Below are 21,425 nucleotides of genomic sequence, written 5' to 3'. Positions count from 1 at the left end.
CACCTAAGATGCAAGAACAATTCACTATCTGGGTTAGAGTCCTATTAACAAATACAAATACACACAATTCAGTAGCAAAACTTTTATTTATAGATACATACATCCGCAGGAACGGTTTAAGGATACACGTGCTACCGGTCACACACAGACATGTGCTTAACATGTATTTAAAATAAAAAAGAAAGACTTCACTACGAGTCGAGCATCCTCGAAAAATGGTTGTGTACATCATGCGTAATGTTTTGTTTACATATCAAATGCTTCACACATAATGGTCCTCACGATCAGCTCCCACTCCCTCGCTATCTTCCAGGTTACTAAAGTTCAGAAAGTGAGAGGGCCTGTGAACCTCGTGATAAAATTCTTTTGGATTGGCCAACTGCAGTTCGTACTTCATGTTGGGATCGTGCCTGACGCCTGGAAAGTTGTGTTGTTACATTAATGTGCCAAAAAAAGCCGGCAGACGTATAGAAAGAAACTTACCCATGAAGTTGTAGTTCCAGGATCCCTGCGACGGAACCATAAAGAAGCCGAGGAAACGGTCCGACAGCAACATCTGTACTCTTTCGTAGTGGGAAGGCAAATAACCTTTGGGGTTGTTGCCTCTGTCTGTATTCTGTCGACCCCATTCGTATCCACTGGGTGTCAGCTTGTAGGCGGTCAGCGAACAGGAACCGGGTGTGAAACTAAGATTATTTAAAATATGTTATATAACAATATACGTTAAGTTAAAACACCTTAAAGAAATAAATTTATGTTTACCTGCAGGTAATGACTATTGTCTTTTCTCCATCCCAAGATGGATTGTCAGCCATTATTTTCGCATGTGTTGTCACATCCTGCGGTGAGAGCTGAGGAAGTTCGTTCGGTTGTGTATGAACCCATCCAAGTGGTTCCATTTCTTGTAGATATTCGTGCTGGGGCAATATATTTGGCAAATGCACCGTCTGATGGGTACCCCACTGTGGCGGCATCACTATACACCTTATTTCCTTTACTTGTGGATTATCCGATGGACTAACTCCATAGAGATAACCGGAAATCTATAGATACAACATTACAGCATCAGTTACAAAAGATTGTAATTACGCAACTATCATTGACGCTGACGTTCACTCACCTGCGTCCTCAAATCTGATATGATGATGAACTTTTTCAGGATATTCTTTGGGAGAATGTAAGTGTATCCAGTTTCTTTGATGTCATCCGAAGAGACGTAGATGTGATTGGTTCGCAGATGAAGATTGGTAGCAGATATGGCTCTTACTCTCCATTCAGTTTTAGATGAGAATGTCGACGTCTCGTAATTGCTGTAATATTTAAAATATTAGCAAGGACGATTTGCAATTATACACATAAACATAATACATAAAAACTACTCACCTAGTGGTCGAAGTGATTATCTCATCCCCGTGCTTATTAACAGTACGAGTGGTGGTCGCCGTCAGTTGGGACTGTTCTTTGGTCTGTTTTTCGATTTCTGCAATTTGCTGCCTCTGTGCAGACGGGGCGGAAATTTCCATACCCAAAATGATGTCACGGATCTCCGACTGCGTCAGAGATGCCACATTTACGCTAATTAAACGCAACAAATAAATTAGCCCCCTAGTTTTGATGCATTCAAAAGTTCTTGTTGCCTTAAAATCTAACTTACTTGTTCTTTTTTCCGTAATCAGCCAAAATCAGATCTTTCAACTGAACTTCTACTTTGATCCACTCTTCGTCTGTCAACGTGGGCCAAATGTGATGGGGTTCTGTAATGGTCGTCTTATCAGGCTTCAAGATGACTTTGGTCCTCTCGTTGTTGACGTGAAGTGCTCTCAAAATCAATATGAGACGCGAAAATGCCTGTTTAAGTTGGAAGTGGCGAATAAATCAAATTACGGAACATGAATAAAAAACAAGCAATGATAAAATGTAACTTACGGTATACGATGAAATAGTCTTCAACCAATCGTCGTACAGATTGAATAAAACCATTTGAGGTTCGGTTGCTTTCAATATGAGATCGCCAAATTTCTCCACTTTCAAACAGGCTTGGAAGGGAAGTTGTAATTCACTACCCTTAATTACGATATTCGGAAAATCCAGCAAGTGTACCTAGAGATGAGACGATTCCTTAATAAAACATATTCTGCGGCAACAGAGCAAGTTATTCCTAGAAATGAAATGAGTTCGAACCTCTAGCGGATCCAGCATTCCCTTTCTGGTTACAATGATCTGTTTGGGCTGTTCTTCAACGGGTAGAGAACGAATCAGGGCAGCGACTTCTTCTGCAGTCTTCCATTTTGCCAACTAAATAAAACAAAATGTGACATTACATAGAACAGTCCTTGGAACATTGGATGGAGAAAAGCTGTCTGTCTGGTCATGCTTTCAAATCATTCTCATCTCTAACCGAAAAGAAAACACTGAAAACCCAATGCACACCAGTGAAAAAATTACAACCGATGAAACAAGTTGTCAACACCAATTATCATCATCTCTTCTGACCACAATGACGATTAGTTTAGCCTATCAGCTACACTCATTACTGTCTTAACCTGCACTCGAGTGCACCTACTATTACACTGATATTTCCAGCCAAACTCGTTTCATAATATCCCACACTATCAGAAAGTTTGAAGAGTGCCCAGTCAAACAGCTTTCTGCAAAACAGAACAATATCTTGTAAACTAAGCAATGCGTGTTGAAATTTTGCACGTGCAAAGACGACACATTGACAGTACTGAAAAAAATCCTGTAAATTTGAGGAATGGAAATTACATGCAATGTAATTATGCGAGAAAAATAGGTATGGAATTGCTATCTTGTGCGCATTTTTAACATTTAAATAAACTACATGCAACTGCAGGTTATGCACAACGCACATGAAAATTAACAATTGAAATTGTGGCAAAGAAACTTACAGCAAGTACTAACAAAAAAAAAAAAAAAAAACTTACCTGTCCCAGACGTTTTTGTCCCGCCCAAACCGAAGTGTGAATAATCTTCAAGAACAGCTGACCGGTACGTGGATTAAAAATAAATATGGCACCATTAATGGGTTTGGTCGTCAAGTTGCCTTCAAAAGTCTGGAATGATAAAATACGTACTGAAGAAAGGAACTTTAAAGAGAAAATACGAATTTAAAGAAAAGACAATACCTTATGAATTGTTACACGATACACATTAGTGTCGTCCACAAACCAAATAATCTGATTGGAGAACAGCTCTCCGTAGTTCTGTGACGAAAGATAAGGTTCTGTAGGCTCCGAAGAATACAACTGAAGACCTTTTCTGATTCTCTCTCTCAACACATAAAGTGCGGGATTAGCCTTCATGATTTTTGCCATCGCTTGCTGGATTAATGGCTTACAACCGGGGAACCAATTACCGTAAGCACTATCGAAAATGAAATTTTAATGTAAAAATTTGTTTCGTGTGGTAAAATTACGAATTCTGGAGCTTTACAAACCTGTGTAAATTGTAAGCCAGGTCAATCGCAATCAGTACGCCAGTGGGAGATGGATATATACTCATGTTGTCGGTGGTGTAGTCGAGAAACTTTGCCCTCGCGTATCTTTCGATATCGTGAGAGTCGTAATCGCCCCAACGTAACTGAACATCTATCCAGTATTTTTGGGTAGTCGTACCGTCCATCGTATCCCTGTAAACAATAAAAGTATTTTAGTGACCCAAAGATTAATGAACTTTAAAAAGAATCCGCAAAAAAAGCAAAGTAAAACTACAAACTTTGAATCTGCCAGAAGTGACGGCCTCGACACATTCCACTTGTATGCTGCAAACAGGAGAATGTCTGCGCAAGAGCTGTTCATTTTGTATGACTTTCTAGGATGAATAGTTTCTTTCTGAACAGTTTCAATTTCCAATGCATCCAATTCTTGATCAAACACCTGCAAAAAATACATATTTATTATGTGGGGTCTAAATTTCAATATGGATTCAGTTATTTAAATAAAAAGTTACCTGACACAAATCCATGACTATGCTTTCGTGAATTTTCTGCCACAGATGGGCACGGAAGATTTGGATCAGAGAAATCTTCAACGTCGGAATCTTTCCGTGCATGAATATTCCAGTCAGATCCAACTGTACTTGAAACCCGACGTATACCTGGCAGAAAAAATCAAAAATTACAGGTAAACGAAAGCAAGATTTTATTTTTATGCACAAAATTTTAGACACTTACATTTGCCCTGTTAATGGTGGGAGACCACCACAGTGTAAAACGTCGATTGGGAATTTGATTGAGACCCGATCGTTGGGCATTGGTCAATTTTTTGTACTTCATGGATTCTTCGAATCCACTAGCCTTCTCCCTGTCATATAGAAAAATTTATATATTTTTTAAACGTAAATATTGTATTGCTCGTATATATTTGAGCCAAACTATTTAAAGTTTTCCGTACTTACCAGAAAAGACCTTCCCAGGTTGGAAAATACGTTCCTTTGAAAAGAGTATGTTCTAAAATTCCTTCCACACCACCAAGAGCTTGTATCATGTCAGTCCGATAATTATTTAAATTCCACAATTTACCATCGTGTCTCTGATGAGTCCACCAGAATGGATTTTGCTTCAGAACCTTAGTTATAAAGAGCATTTATTAATGCTAATTCAAATACAAATTATCTTATAAAACAACTAAAAAATAAACTTACTTGGTATTGTTTAAAGTCGGTTCGTACTCTCCATCCCTTGTCGTATGCCAATGTGTGTCTGTCTTTCTGAAACAGCGTGTTGATGCGTGGAATTCCACGGTCCCAACTGTCTTCCAAATCCTCCAGCGTAAGACGTCTTTAAGAAACGATAAAATTGTTTAATCCGTCGACTTCAAATGAAGATACAACCGAAAGAATTAATGCACGTTTTACCTGTTTTGTGCCAGTGCCTCTTGACGTTTTAACGCATACTCGGCCCAGACTCTCTGCGAATCGATGAACTCGCTTTCCCACGGTTGAATATATCGATACAGGTTGGGAATGACCTGGTCTTCATCGTGGCTCATTCCCGATCGGAAATGAGTGATTCCTACATCTGTCTGCTTCGACCATCTGTTCATTTAGATTACATTAGTATATTTTTACAACACTAACATATAATCAATATGACAACACTAACCTTAAATCGGACTGCGGAATGAGAACGTGGCCCATGGACAGCATTCCTAATCCGCCCAACTCTTTTGGCGTGTAAAACACGACAGGAGGAAATCTGCTTGGCATTTTTGAATTCAGGCCGATCTTTATTCTGGTCTGGATTTTATTTTCACACTTCACCAATAAATCCAGAAGTTCTTGAGTGTTTACTACGGCCTCACGAAAATATGTCATCAAACCAATCAGAGCAGTGTTCCATTTGTTGACAATCTAAACATAAAAACAACAGTTATTTAGAACAACATCTGTATTCATTCAAATCCTGTAGAAAGTTTACCAACTTTTGTAAATGTTGTAGAGCCCGACGCCATCAGTATTTGGCGTACGCGATTATGAAATCTTTGCATCGATTCATCGTCGACTCTCAGGAAACACTGCGCAGTCCTTTCTTTTGTTACCTAGGAATATAAATTTGATTGGTTAAAAAAAATAAAAAAAGCTTAAATTAAAAACAAAAATACTCAAAAATTTTTGCACTAACTTCATTTTGAAGATTCCAGACTCCATCTTTGTGAGTGAATTCTTCGTGTGTCATTCGACACTTTGGCAAAATACGGCATTCGAATCCACTCATATTGAACAACAGGTTTGGATTATCCTTGCTGTATACAGATACGAAACTGTTTTCCCACTGAATCGTAGTCACGGATCTGGGTAATCTATTTTTGATATCCCAGAAAACGGCTCTGCCTCTGAAAAGTTTCATCGATTCGTGTTAAAATTCCGACTCATCACAATCGGGTTTGCAAATACAAATACCACTTACAAATTTACGTCATGTTTCATCAGTCTCATGCGAGCGTCCCTCGGCCAGCACTTCTTATTGTTATATCCGACGATATTCTCATTGTTGGGATCGGGATGTTCAGTCAAATATCTCTGAATTAAGTCACGAGCTTCTTCAGCTGTGAATCTATAATTGTTTTAGCTTTTAGAATTAAGGTGAAAAACATTCCGAAAACAGACAACGATTTAAACTATTACCTGAAGAATATGTGGATCCTATCAATGTAACGTGAAAATAACCTAATCGGATGTGCTGTTTCCGTCACAATGTCTTGATATGTTAAGAAATCGTTTGGAATTTGCGGTGGTCCCGCCATTTCGCTCGCCCTTTGCAGACCCAACACCAAAAGATCCATCACGAGACCATAATACTGGACGATGAAAGACGCAAACTGTAATCCTCGGATAATGCCGTAAGAATTGGTGTGGTTCATATCCTGCGTAATAATCACATTAGTTGGAAATTACTAATAAAGGTAACTGTTAAGTAAGATATTTACCTTGTAATTGATCACAACATTATTTTTAGCCGTCATGTAATCGGCTATGTTATGATCGACAATGAGACGGAGAAGTCTATTTAGGAGTGTCAAGTCGATCTTCTCATACATCTTCTCAAAACGAGATTCTAACATAACACTGCATTCGCCTTCACCAGTTTCCCACACATCTTGTAAATTATTTATACCTATTTTTTAAATAAAAACCAATATTTTAGAATTAAACAATTGTTGTAAAATGTGGTGTGTATAAGTATATGTCGGGCATGTCAAAAAAGTTCTTGGAAATGGCTAGAACAATGTGGCACATGAACCAAGTAAAAGAAAACTGCGGCACTCTTTGAGAGTTATTATTACACGATCTTGTTAATAAGTGGGAAAACAATCCCTTGACACTACCAGTATATGTTATACATGTACATATATGGAGATACACACCTTGACACCATTTATAAACTAGAAGAGGTGGAGGCTCTGAGTCTGCCGGTTTTATCCAAGGCGGAAACAAACGCCGCTTGTCGGCTTCATACCACAAATACTGATCCAGGTAAGCGTCTGTTATCTTTTCCAACGGCTCGACATCGTAAACCGGAATCAAATGACTATACAAATCCATAAATTCTATCCCAACCTGATTAAAATGAAAGCAAAATATATGGCTTATATTTAATTTAATAGAATAAAATATATAATTGTAATTACCTCTTTAAATGCTCTCTGGGTTAGGAGATGACGTTTAATACGTGACAGAGCTTCATGAGGATTGTCATATGCCTGCTCTATTAAACCTAATTCTTCTCGCTGAGACTGATTCAATCTACTCTTAACGCTGAAAGAACATTGAGATATATGAGAAAATTATGACGGAAGCCAACTGTGACATAGAAATTATTGACAAGAATTACCTGTATGCTTCTTTTAACCTCTCTAATGCTAGAATGAGTAACTTTGTATCATGTTTATACGAAAGTGGAGGGAACGGAATAGGCGAGAACCTTCTACTTTCTAGCCAGTGGACTGTCGTCGTGTATATGGCAACAGCTTCTTCGGCACTGATGTATGGCCCGTCCTGCAAAATTACAAAGATAAATTAATGTTACAATAATTTATTGGAATATAATTTGGAAATTAAATCTTCACCTTCAAATAGTTATGTTGTCTTTCTTGTTCGGCTTTCAAGTACAGACGTGTCAGCCTACCGAGATTCTTTTTACACACCGTCTTGTCCACCGTCGCACCTCGTCGGATACGTTCTCTATTGTAATGTGCCGTGTTGGTCCACCAGTCTGCTTTCATCTTTACGTACCTAAGAACCATACTTTCGATGGGGATCGGCAATCCTGGGACCTATATTCAAATAATAATTTTCTATTTTTATAATTTTCTAAGTTAAAACTTCAGAACATATAATTTTATGGAAAATTGAAAGAGCAATGTCAGTGTCAGTAAGGAAGGAAAGTGCAGTGCCAGTGTCCTTCCTTACTGACACCAACATTAAATATAAACATGGCATTTCATTGAACGACACACCAATTACAAGAGAAAATACTATTTAGATATAATAATTTCAGATAAACTTCACTTTGAGAACAATTTTTAAATATCAAAAATGCAACAAACACTCGAGCAAGACACTCTGACAAACTTTCATCTTGTCATAGTAGATAATTCTAAGATATTGATAAATAAGGCAGAGAAAAATAAAAGTAACTTAATTTCTACATGCTTAATGAAATAACGATCGCATCATACTGTCATAACTGGAGCATACACTATAATAAATTGATATATCATACCTTCCACGGAATGTTGGCCTTCCAACAACGCCACGCTTCACTAAGATGCTGAAGTATTGTACGAGCTTTATTCTGCTTAATGCCTTCGGGCATCATGTCCACTATATCGTGCATAACCTAAGAAAAAAAATTCATTAAAATAATCTATCAACATTTATTAAAATTAAATATATAAATTATATGACGTACCGAAGCCCTCAATTCCAAATCAAAATGGCTCTCCACTCTCTGCTTCGTAACGGTTTTTGCGACACCTTTTGAGTGTCGTCCTTCAAACTGTCTCGACAATAGATTCCCAAGCCATCTTTCTAACAATGGAGTGACACCTCTCATAAAGAATAACCACACTCGCCAGCCTGGGGCCCAAAATCCGCATCCCGGACCTTTTCCGACAGGCCCCTGAAATGTATTTTGTCCTTTAAATAAATGCATTAATTAAATAAATGATAAATTTTCTAGACAACTCTTACGGTATTGAAACGGTAGTAGGCAAGATGCTTCAAATCCTTGCACATTCGAATCTGTCTCATCAATTTATATTTGTATCGATACATTCCGGTGAGTTGCCCAACGTGTGCAAATATGTACTGTAGCCCGTCGGCGAGCTGAAAGGCATCAACGTTATTCAGACGATACTGAACGTGACTGTCAACTACGAGTTTCGTCAGGCGTAAAATTTCTCGACACAAGTGGAATGCATTTCCGAAACGTGATTTCTTTCTTTCCTGAAAACAAAGAATCAAATTAGATACGAGAGTGTCGCATTAAAGTTATGTATTTAAATATAAGCATGAAAATTCTGTAACAGTTAACAGAGTGCGTTCTGTTTGTTCTTCGTGGAAATAGAACAGAGAAGAGAATGAATCTGTATTCTCTATTTTTCCTTTGCAGTGTTCATACTTCAAATAAATAGAGGAGATACACACATTCTTGCAATACAACTGGTTTGAAATATCAATTTCCATAATTAAAGGTTGGTTTCTACTCTGACGGTAGCAGAGATGCTAGTGTGACAATGTGCGAAGCGACTCCCTATGCTTTGGCAGCATGGGACTGAAGGGTCGACATCACGTTTGTGATGACTAGTTCATCAGGATAGACACAGAAACCCTGATGGCCGCTAGTTTTGGTTTTCGCACTAGCAGTCACGCTATAGGTGCTTGGATTCGATGGAGGCAATAGAGGAGAGGCACGGATTTAGGAAGTGCACTAAACACAAATTCTAACAATAACAATTATCCGTTTATTTTCTGTAAGCTATTTACCAATGATATAAGCAAGGTTAAAATTCGTATTTAAAGCTTTGTTCACTCTAATAACTATTCTTGCATGTTCTAGTCTGGAGAGAGCGAGAGCTTACATATAAGTTACATAGATAACTTGTAATACTTTGTCGATACCACGGATTGCTGGAGTTAACTTGGATAGAGTTCACTTAGATGGAGGAAGGTTACTAAGGTATCCGAGCATTGAGGCAACTCTGGTAAGGGCAAACTTTTGGTGGCAACAGATTCTCGGGCGACTGAACTTTCCCTTGGTCGGACGAACTCCTGTTGTCATCAGTCATTACCTTTTATTGGGGGGGTCCTCTTTTCTCCATTGCCCTTTTTTTGGCAATGTGGCAACACCTATATCCAATAGCAAATTCTCATCGCCAAGTTCCCGGTGACACATTTGCTGTCTCATCTTGAAAGGGAAGTGACTCCACAGAGGGATAAAAACATATCCTTTACAATTTTAACAATCGTGGGAATAATTATAGCAAGTTTTAATTTCAAGATTAAATTTTCACCCACAAAATTTTTGCTCTCACATTAGCCATTGCTAGAGTTGACAAGAATCCTATTCAATTTATAATCAAACTGTGGCTGGTGGCTAATTTGGCACAGTGCCAATCATTATTTTACTTTCAAGTCGCGTTAATAGACTTAAAGTGTGCATATATAGTTCCACGTCTAGCAGCAGAGCGAAGGACGGCAAACATAGTGAAACTCTGAATTCCGTGAATATGCACCTCAACTCATAGAACCACGCCACCATTGCTATAAAAACCAACTCTAATAGTGATAGAAGTGTGGATACAACATGTCATTTTCTTTTCTGTTCCATCCTCTTTGATTTAGCAATTATTTACTAGTTTAAACCAAGAATTCAAACTAAGTTGCAATATTCTAAAGTAAACTAGAAAAAAAAGTCGGAAAAATTACTTTTGTTGTAAGGGTCTTCACAGGTTTCAGGTTGAAATTATAATCGAGATGAAGATAATTCAAGTTCTTCCTGTGAATGAGCAGGTTCAGCATATTATAACCTTGTCTACACACTTGTAAACCTGCTTCCACCCAATCTAAAGTGGTGGTTTGAAAAAATTTTGTCGATTTGAAAGAACGGAATAAGTATCTAGAAATATTGAGAACGAGATTTAGTATACTGTTAAAATTTATAATTTTTAAGCTAAAAATTCAATAAAGGATACCTTTTCTTTTGAGGTTTTGGAGGTCTGTGCTTCAGAGCATTCAAGACGTAATATTTCAATAACTTCTGATAGGAAACTCTAACTTTTACAGGCATTCCCGGTGGACAGTGTTCACGATACCTGGCAGAAAATTATAATAAATCCACAATTCTTAAATTAAAATTTCCTAATTAAGTAAAAACCCTCAAAAATTACTGTTACAAATTACCAAGATTTTACGAGGGGGACATCGATCGCTCTGCGAGTTCTTCCGGAGCGAAGGTTAAAAGGTCTTGGAGCCCAAAGAAGTGCTATGCCGTTGGCCGTATTATCCGTATAAAGAGGACAATCTTGGAGGAATGGCTGAACATTTTCCGGCAGTTCAAATTCTTCATCATCATCTGGTAGCGGTTCCATTCCCTAGAATAGTGCATCACAAGATTACTCTCACGGATATACTAATTTATGCTTTAAGCAAGTTAAAAACCTCACCTTAACCGCATGCCTGTGAGAAATCGGATTTATAAGCGGATCAAAATAGAATGCAGGCAAGTCAGGATCTTCAGTCTTGATAAAAACAACATTCGGAGTGTGATACCTAATTTAAGCGACACATTATTAAAAATATTATTAAACGACCTTAATATCTATGTAATGTAGATGGCTTCAGCGGCCTTAAAGCATTCCTTTAGGCTATCTGCCAATACGCGACCACCTTTCTTAATCTCCCACACTTTTTGAGACAATCTATGCTATTTTATTACATAGAATGATGATTAAGTGTGAATTTAATCACTACCATAAACGCAAGGAACATAAAGCTTACCAGGACAGATGAACGTAATGCGGCAGGTTGTTGTATAAATAAGGGAAGGCGATCCGATATTCCGTCCGCACCGGTTGACGGATGATTATTTTATTAATATCGTTAAATTCGTTCCAGTCTTCGTCACTGAAATTAAATTTAAACTTTAACTATATATTTATAATAATTTTTCGATTAAACAATGACTTAACGTACCCTGGATTCGCATCCTTGATCAAAGGTTCGAACTTCGGACCTCCCGGAATGGCCATGTTGAGAGCTTTTGCAGTGAAAAACGACTTCAGATCAAAGAGATAGAAATAATTATCATCTACTAAGTCAGTTAATAACTGATTAGCCAGACGATACAGGGTGGCGAGCTGGGGCAGAGTAAGATTCCAATGACGATAGGTGGATCCATTTACGTGTCTAAATAAAGAATTTCAATTCAAGTACAAGTCCGACGATGTAATTTTCAAAAATTTAATAAAGTTTTAGACATACTTTGTTTCGGTTAATGGCTTGTGATCGTAGAACCACTTTGTTACTTCTGCGTCCTCTTCGGCATCCAGATCCATTTGGATGGCCTCCAAAGGCTCCACGTCCAAGACGTTATCGGCATAATCGAGCGGAGGTTCTTCGTCGTCAAACGGCGGAAATCTCATTCTTTTAAAATGCCGCCTGTCTCTTTTCTCTCTTCTCATCATTATCCACATGGAACTGGATTTACAATAAATGAATTTTATTATACCTAACACAATTAATTTTTCTCTAATTTTTGTTTTTATAAATAGTATTTACATTTATGCTAAATTTCTAATTTAGATTGTCTTATTTTTATCTCATATTCTAAGAATAGCAAGACTGCGGCCGCAACCTCGCTAATATCCAATAACAAACATATTTTTGAATGCTAAAGAGATAATAAACTGTAAAATTTAGCCTTCAGAATCCCAATTAGATCTAGAAGGTAAAATCCAAAAGTTCCTGGACTGAGTCTGTACTGATGAGAATTAGTACACTTCTTTACTTAAATGTGTGACATGCTCTTTTAGTGTTAAAGCTGGTTCTCACTTACACACAAAAGTTGTAGTATCGTTCTCATTACTCGTGAAATGCTGGTGAAGTATCTGTTTAGTCAAAAAGATCAAAATGGTGACAAATCCCTACAAGTGAAGAAGGTGCGATGACTTAATGGAAACCAAGATGGATGGCATCAAGGTATATAAAGACACTTAACTTTTTCCACTTGCCGTTGTGGTAAAAATCAAGCTTGACACAGCTTTAAATATGCCACTTTTCCACCGAGATACAATGTCATGGCTTCCAACTTACCATTACATATTCTGTCATACCAAAAACCAGCCTTAACAGCATCAAATCTTGGTTTCCTTCATCTCGGACACATTTCAAACATAAAGATCAAGCTTGGGATTCAAACAGCTACAGAGAAAAATTCAGCACCTACCAAGGCAGGTATCTATTCCATCAAAATAACACACAATAATGCATAGTTCTGATCTTGTTCGGATGAAAAATACGATGTTGTTACGTAAAAATCAAATTAAAAAATGTAAGTACTAACTAGACTTACCCCCACTGAGCAATATATATGGGTTCGATAACCCAAGGTATTTCATTGACGAAAGTTATGGCGCCTGTTATGTGGTATAACACCTTGACGTCTCTTATCTGTTCCCAAGGCATTGGCATATTTTCCAATAATTTTAATACGGCATGAGGCATATATTTCAATGCTCTGAAATACAAAATGTAAGAATAATTAATAAGCAATCATGCACGAAACAAAGTTAAAAAACCTGCATCTTACCCCAAATAAACCCTTTTGTCGTGACGGTATTTTCTACTGCTCATGTCGCCGTGATCTCTTATAATTTTTCGGATGTGTTCCGGCGGCATTTCTTCTTTCTGGGCGTCCACAAAACCGAACTTCCGCTTCTCGGCATATCTTTTGGATTGTAACTGTTGCCATTTGCGTGCTAAAGTAATACAAAAACCATACAATTTAAAGAAATTCATCCCAAAAATATTAATTTAACCAATGAACTTATAAAAATGATATTAGTGTATCTCATTTTATTTTAATTTTTTACATGCCGATCACAATCAGGGATATTTCCTTTTGGAACCGTCAGATCTTTGCTGTGAGAAGCTTTAATTTTCTTTATTTTATCAAAATATTCATTTAAATTTTGGCAATGGGCATCATTTTATAGCTCAAAACCCATCGGAAACCTATAATTTACTGTTGACGATATGAATTGGGGCATCCTTTTCCATTCCTTGCCTGTGCTGGAACCCCAAACAGCCAAATTTATGGATAGCTCCCCATATCTTAATGTACTGTACTAGTGCCTTGCAATGGCCTTCTACACGTCAATTAAACCAATCGATTATTCTAAATGACGCATCATAAATTATAATAATAATAATATAGAGTCGACAGAAACGCGACAACGTTACCTTCCAAACCTCGACACTGACCTTTGAAAAAAGCTGCATTTTTAAAGGTTAGTGTCGAGGTTTGGTTATTATTTAAGTGCAGTCAGAGAAGAACATTACCTTTCTCTTGCAACTTCTCTTCCGTTAACAATTCTGAAGGCTGCTGCTGGGCCTGCACGCTCTGTTGTTGTTGCTGCTGCTGTTGTAATTGAATCTGAGCCTGAACTTGTGCCTGTACCTGAGCCTGGTGGGCCTGGGCTTGGGCGGCCAACTGTGCGGCCGCTACCGCCTGCTGTTGGGCCAACATGCCCATCATGTAGGGCTGACCCAACATAAATGGAGGTAAAGCCATGTTGAAGATGAAAAATACTAATTATCTGGAAAAAAAAAGTTATTATTAGCTTCATAAGTCTTATCAAAACAATGGGCCTCTTTCGGCAGGTCGTTTCAATTGAATTACACAGTCAAATCTCATTAAACAAACAAGGTTGAAGTGATCAAGAATTACGAGTATTTACTGTCATTATTAGTGTAAAATTTGTAATAGAAATGGTAAAATACATATATTTTGGCTTATATGAGAGATGAAATAAGTGCAGAATGGCCGCACAACTGCTAAGTGAGCTGAAGTTGAAAGTTAAGAGTCCTGCTTCGGATCGATCTCTCCTTACAGAATATTCCAAATTAATAAATTTAACACAAGAAGGAGACTGAAAGTCATCTGCCTTTAGCTCGTATTATGTGACACCTGTATATTTAATTGGCCAAAATGTGGCCCGATAATAAATCCAACTTGTTGTTTGATTAATAAGCATTGAAATGAACACTTAAATTGTGTAATGCAGATGTCGCAAGATGATGATTTTTAAGAAAAACTGCAAACTCTCTTTCAAAAGTAGCCCGATGTAAAAACAAAAGTTGCGGACGTCAAACTGAAGAGGCCTGCGTCAAAACAATAGAACGCATTTTGGCTGAAATATTCTTTTCCTTATCCCACAACAGTACAGTTTTCGACAATTCAAGTATGAAAGCACGACTGAAGACACGAGACACAAAAAAATTTGAAAACATTTTCGGCAAATGAGTATGTGGCTAGGAGTTCATTTACTATTGTAGATATCTATGTACATATCAATCCACGTATTCATAATTTACCACGGATAGCAGGACTGAGGTATCGTTTCTATCTGATGTCCATGCCACATTACATATATTTAGCCAGTATATGTTGAATTATTTTAAAATTCAGATATCGTGTAAACGTATACATTTATATTATCACAAGTATATTTAAAACATTTCAATGTAATAGGGTTATAAAGAATCAATCTACTGCACTTTTTTTTGCACGATGGCATAGCCACAGAGCCTACTTTTGTTATGACAGAAGAGTATTGTAATCCAGCAGACAATAGGATAATAACACTTGGAGAATGCATATTGCAACGACGAGACAAATCAGTCTGGCAACAAATTGGAAACATTGTCATAGAGAAGCACGTTTAATTAACTGCTATCTGATGTGCTGGCGGTCGTACTAATTAGGACTATACAGAGCCATCCGACCGCCTGACATCACTATGACCAATGTAGTTTCACTCAAGGTTAAATTATCTTGGCTTTTTAAGACGTTTTACATCCTAGTGGTGGCCTCTCATGCACATCTATAAAGTTGTCTCCGACTGCCGGTGGTCGTATGGCTCTAAACAGTCCTAACTACTACAACTGCCAACGCGTCAAATAGTAGTTAACATGTTAAAAACACAGCAGATAGTAAGAAATTGACAATATCCATTTAAAAAACAAATGCATCTATAATCAAAAACTAAACAAACGTTATGATAAAATAATAAGTGAACAATATTGCAAAAAATATAACAAAAGAAATGAAATCAAATGGTGGTACTTTCAATTGAATTTTTCATTTTCTGTAGTTAAATATTCCACTATCCAAGAACTTGCCAGGCTGGACAAATACTTACGGTAAAAACCAGCCTTCACATATTGAAATAAATATATATATACACACACACCCCTATTCGAAACTCAATTCTTCGCATGAGACTCGTTCTTCCTTAACTTTGACCCTCCGAGAAAAATCTCTGAGTCCTCAATCCATCTTTCAAATTACTAAAAGAGGGCATTTAACAAAAGCAAACTTTTATTAAACAAATATACTATATTTATTTTAATAAACAGCGCACAGTATGACTTTTCCATTTCGCAACCATGCTCTTTATAGTGCCGTGCAATACCGAAGTAATCAAACCACGGTCCCAAACCCAAAAGTCAGTACTGTATTCTACCTAATTTGTATGCATGCGTATACAAATTAGGTAGAATATGCCTACAGAGTAATGTATAGAGTTAACTTTAATACGTAGTATCTTAGATGACGTCACGAACTGGACGGAAAAGCAATTCCAATTGCAACCTACAAGTGTTAAGGCAGAGAATTCATAGTTACTGTATTCATAACCAGACTTACACAGTGAGTCGGACTTTGTACAATCTTACTAGACCCAGTTTAAACAATTGGTGAATCCAGACAGTTAAAAATATCATTTTAATAATAAAAATTACCTACGACACCAGTTCTCATTATCGCCGACATGATATTTCAACACATTAGCATAAATTTGTTGATACAGTTTTGTATTATAACACAGTTGACAGGTGTTCGAACCAAAAATATACAAAGAATTAAAAGCTATGGGCTTTGTTTTCTTCAGTAACACATCACACAAGGAGCATTTGTTGATATTGATTTTATTGGAGGAAATGCATTTCATGTCTTAATAAGCCCTCCAATTTATTATAGCTGTATTTATTAGGGTAATTAATTTAATCTTAATAATAGATTGTTAGAGACTTGCACAACACAACACCATGACGACAAAAAAAATTTGATGGTAATTATAAATACAGCTTAAAATGTGACTAAATATAAAATTACATTCATCTTTACATAACACAGTTTATATTGAGTAATGGAAGGTCTCACGTGAAGATACATACCTTTCTTACAAGCAAAATTAAATCATTATGAATGGCTTTTGATAAAATATCACAATCATTAAATTCGCTTGTCAAATAATTATGAGCATCAAGTGATTTGTACGCCTTAATCTGATCCAGCGTGACAGTGTTACAGTAGCGCATCGATTATCTGAATGTCGATCGATCGAAACGTCAATTAACCGAAAGATTTCCAGTCGGCAAATTTAAATTTCCGCTAGTGCTATGGCACTGCAATCTTTGGCTAAGTGTCGGGCAACTCCAATATTATTTTTGTTGGTGTGCATGTTTTAGTTGGCGTGCACTTCTTTGCACAGTCTCTGTATATGTGAGTGGAGTCGTGCAGCATTCCTCTATATGGGAAGGCAGGATAATTTCACCAGTTGGGGGCAATCTGGGGAAAGTGGGGTGGAATGGAATCACTTGTGGATACTACCTGTTAAGAAAGAGTGGTTCCCCGATGTCACTAATACTTAGACTGTCATTTAAGTTCATTTTATAAGTTTGAAACTTATAAAAAGCCTGATTTTTAGGATTCTTCCAGTTTCACCTATAATTTGGTTAGCAGCTGCAGGATATTCTATTTACAGGGAGTGCAAAAGTAGGTATACAGTTGAGAATCTGAGAAATACAAATGTTTGGTGTTCATTATTATTATTTTTATTATGTTTTTTAGTTTGTATTCCATAAAAATAAATGTTTTTTCTTCCTATTTTCTCCCTGTATGTTTTTTTTTTCCATAATACTTTTGCACCCCCTGTATAACATTATTTTGTTGCATTATATCAATATTTTGAATGATATCTCCTTTAGTTATTAGTAACTTTTTATTATTATTAGTAAATACTAGAGCTAGAGATATATTATGTTTTTTTAATAGTATTTTTATTTTTTGGATACTATGCGGATGTAAGTAAGAATTTTGTAAGTAATTTGAGTTGGTATTATATATTTTTGGGTTGTAGTAGGATTGGTGTTGGTAAGCCAGTTGTTTAGTTGAAGTTGATTCTGCTGTAGCCATACATTGCAATAGTAAGTTGCAACATTTCACTCAATAATCTAAAAATACTCAGGAAAGAAAGCAGTTCAGTTTTTCCGGAGAGGGTCAGCATAGCAGGACGTATAACATGGGGATCCCGTCTGAGGCAGAGACGAATGCAAGCTACTGACACTGCTCTGGATTGGACTGGACAATCCCCTCAAAAGTGAAAGGACAAAGATTCCGGACATTTTTTCAAGGTCGCTCGAACGAGTTAGAAAACAGCTAGAGTTTCCTTGGAAGGTACTGTGTTCGTGATTACATCTAGATTCAGACAGCAGCCATCTGATCGTTGAGATCAGCATCCAGAGCTGGCAAATTCTAAATAAGCTCCCACCGAAGTGGCCCATCTCAAAGTAAAGGAAACTGTGCTCAAAGAAAGAGAAGACCATAAGGTGACTTTTGGATGAACCCTTTCCTTTCTTCCTTTTTAGTTAGAACATGTTCTAACTAAAAAAGGAGAAAGGAAAAATCGTTCAATTAGCAACGAATCGAACAGTCAACCCTTGTGTACGTCACTACTAATACTGTATTCGGCAACACTAGTGTGATGTGAATCAGTTATCTATCGTCGCGAGTCTGGCAAACTTATAGTACAAATATTTTCTGTATTTTGGTTTAAGCGTACAGTAGAAGGATTAAGAAATAAAAAATCAGAAGGCGTCAATTATCCCTATAGAATTCATCAAGAATATGGGTGAAAACAAAATTAAGAAAACTACTAGGCTTTGCAATGCAATGTACGATTATAGGCAAGTAGCCTGACGACTTTCCGAGGAATATTTTAATAATTCCCATTCCAAAGAAAGATAAAACAATCAAATATGAAGATTACAGATCAGTTAGCCTGATCTGCCATACCTCGAAAATCATTTTAAGAGAAATGCCTCTATGGAAAACTGAACCCATTCATAAGGGAAGAAGTTTGAATTCAGAAAGAGAAGTCCTACAGATGCGAGAGGGGTGCTGAGAACCACAAGAGAATGATACATTGAAAAAGGAAAGAAAATGTCAGCGTGTTTTATAGCTCTAGAGAATGCATTTGACAAATTGATTGGATTAAAAAACATTCTGAGGAAGAAAGGAATAGATTGGAAGGACAGGAGATTAATACTAAACTTGTACAAATATCAGAAAGCAATAGTTAAAGTGGATGGTCAATACAGTAAGAAAATCAAGATTGAAAAGGGTGTTAGGCAGGGGTGTTGCCTATTACTACTACTTTTCAACATACACTTGGAAGAGATGATTACAGAATATCTAGAGGAAGAGAAAGATATTAAAATAGGGGGAAGGCAGATACAGTGCCTAAGGTATGCCGACAATATGGCAATTCTGGCGGAGAACAAGGGTAAAACGAGGAAGATCCGAAGTGGACTAGAGACGGGACATGCAGCCTTCAAAATGAAAATCAATGCTAACACAACCAAAACAGTTTGGATTGGAGTAAAGGAAAAAAAGGTCAACATCCATATAAATGGCGACAAAGTGGAACAAGTAAATGGGTTTAGATAGCTGGGTGTTTGGCTTGACTCTGCAGAATTGGGAAAGAAATCAAGAGAAGAATTGGTATAGCAAATGAGGCATTTAGCAAAATGAAGACAATTTTGTGTGAAGACAATTCTGAAATTAGAATTGAGTAAAAGACCAGTCAAATGCTACAACGAGACATTATTATTGAGATTTTTTTTTCAATTGTGTACCTATGTTCCTTGAGTTGTTGTTGACCAACCTATATATGGATTGAGACAATGCAACATTAGGAAAATAGAGTCCTAGAGATGTAACTGTGGAGAAGAATAGAGAAAGTCAGATGGAGTGGTAAGGTGAAAAATGAGAAAGTCCTAAGACGAGTGGGTGAAAATAAAGAGCATATTAAACACAATAGAGGTGATAAGTTAATTGGATGGGACACATGATTAGAAAGGAAGGCTTATGAAAGAAACGGTTGCAGGCAGAAAGAAATGAGGAAGGAGGAGAATTAAAATGGCGGATAACTTAAAAGAGAGTAGTAATAAGGAGCTAAAGACAAGAGCACAGAATAGAGTAGCACAAAAAAAGAGGTGGTGCTCACCAGACCTGCTATAGCAGTTAACTAAAGCTCATCCAAACACACAAAACCCAAACAGTGTACGAGATGTCCTTATAAGTCCATAGCTTGGTCATACAATGTGGCATTTCTCAACCGGTGGTCTGCGCACCACCACGTCAACAAATGCAGGGCTAGAAGTCACATCAAAATACCCTCACACCACAACAACCACAAATCTGCAAGGATCCATTGTGGTGTGGGGTCTAAAATGGAGGGAGAGCCCAAACCCCTCATTCAGGACTGCAGTTTCACCCTCATTAGCATACATTATGCATTCTTTTATGATCTTACCTTAATCGTCAATCATAAAAAACAAATAATAATACAATTTCGAGACTGTAAAATGCATAAAATAAGCTTATTAAGCAAAGGAAATTAAATTTTTATACTTAAACAGTCATAAACCACGCTTTCAACTTACTGCCTTTGTACAATGCCGGACACGTTATAATGTTAAATTATTAAATTATTTTAGCCTTTTCGTTAAATCTGACGTCATAAACGAATAAAATAAACATTTATAATGAAATGTCATTCGGATTCTAACCTTTTTTACGTAGATTTATTCACTTTTATCGCATTGTATTCATCGACGACACGAAACTGGAAAACAAATATGGCCGACGTCAGTTGTATAAACTAACACTACGTTTCGGTGTCGTTGCGGTAGATAATGGAAAATAAAATATAATAAATCCGTTACGTAAATGGTTAATTAGTAATTTTCTAAATTAGAAATAATTTATTTCGAATTTTAAATTTATAAATATAACTCTTTACCGAATTTATTTCGTAAAAAAAAACTTTATTCCTAATTTTTTTTCTAATGTCTATGGATCGCTTCTTACCAAACGATAAAAATTCATAGACATCAAATTGAAAATTATTTTTTGTTTAATTTAAAAAATGGTAAAATTGAGGCCAGAAATCATGGGCAAATGTACTGTACATTATTGAGACTGGAAGCGAGCTGTAGAGCATATCGATAGGAACAAAAAAGTCAATGGAACCGTGCCCATACGGGCGACCCTTCGCGAGATATAGGCTCTCCCCCACCCCGCAAAATGCCTGTAAGTGAACTTTTTGAGACCCTCAAAAATGGGGTAAAATTCAAAAGTAAAAATTTTCAGAACTAAATCTCGAAACCGCATTTTATGCCATTTTTGTTAGAACTTGCTAGACAATCCCAAAACCACCCTAAACGCGAGGATCGCCACCTTTCGACCGCCGTTTCCGGGCAGCGCTATGGGGAGTCGCGCCTCGCGCTCTCTCTCTCTCTCTTTGCTATGCCTATCGCGTGTTTAACGGGCAGCA

At 37.0% G+C, this 21,425-nt stretch overlaps 1 protein-coding gene across 1 annotated transcript; it reads right to left on the bottom strand.

Moving 5' to 3' along the window:
- Positions 1-87: 87 nt before the first annotated feature.
- On the bottom strand, positions 88-20,778 carry LOC111629290 (pre-mRNA-processing-splicing factor 8). Its single transcript, XM_023373178.1, has 41 exons — positions 20,659-20,778; positions 14,083-14,339; positions 13,331-13,499; positions 13,094-13,258; positions 12,004-12,219; positions 11,716-11,928; positions 11,521-11,646; positions 11,187-11,292; positions 10,924-11,114; positions 10,716-10,835; positions 10,450-10,639; positions 8,713-8,967; positions 8,432-8,641; positions 8,243-8,359; positions 7,587-7,793; positions 7,352-7,515; positions 7,149-7,275; positions 6,885-7,077; positions 6,447-6,634; positions 6,145-6,383; positions 5,927-6,073; positions 5,642-5,852; positions 5,442-5,558; positions 5,123-5,370; positions 4,876-5,055; positions 4,663-4,798; positions 4,417-4,586; positions 4,193-4,322; positions 3,970-4,116; positions 3,736-3,896; positions 3,458-3,649; positions 3,147-3,384; positions 2,946-3,074; positions 2,182-2,295; positions 1,927-2,100; positions 1,655-1,848; positions 1,384-1,575; positions 1,121-1,310; positions 763-1,043; positions 484-686; positions 88-417 (listed from the first exon to the last, which is right to left on the bottom strand). Exons 2-41 carry the CDS (start codon positions 14,312-14,314, stop codon positions 263-265), a joined length of 7,137 nt encoding a protein of 2,378 aa, XP_023228946.1. The 5' UTR covers positions 14,315-14,339; positions 20,659-20,778; the 3' UTR covers positions 88-262.
- Between the last annotated feature and the right edge of the window lie 647 nt (positions 20,779-21,425).

This window comes from Centruroides sculpturatus, unplaced genomic scaffold (assembly GCF_000671375.1).
Source record: "Centruroides sculpturatus isolate CEXI.00-Female unplaced genomic scaffold, Cexi_2.0 scaffold51, whole genome shotgun sequence".
Taxonomy (NCBI): domain Eukaryota; kingdom Metazoa; phylum Arthropoda; class Arachnida; order Scorpiones; family Buthidae; genus Centruroides; species Centruroides sculpturatus.
Note: the sequence above shows the minus strand (reverse complement) of the source record. Positions and strands in the feature narration are given on the sequence as shown.

Coding starts and splice junctions, on each gene's coding strand:
- LOC111629290 (XM_023373178.1), bottom strand. CDS start 14,314: ATGGCTTTACCTCCATTTATGTTGGGTCAGCCCTACATGATGGGCATG. Junction 5,056..5,122: donor ATTCCGCAGTCCGATTTAAG/GTTAGTGTTGTC, acceptor CTAAATGAACAG/ATGGTCGAAGCAGACAGATG. Junction 4,587..4,662: donor CCGACTTTAAACAATACCAA/GTAAGTTTATTT, acceptor TTTATAACTAAG/GTTCTGAAGCAAAATCCATT.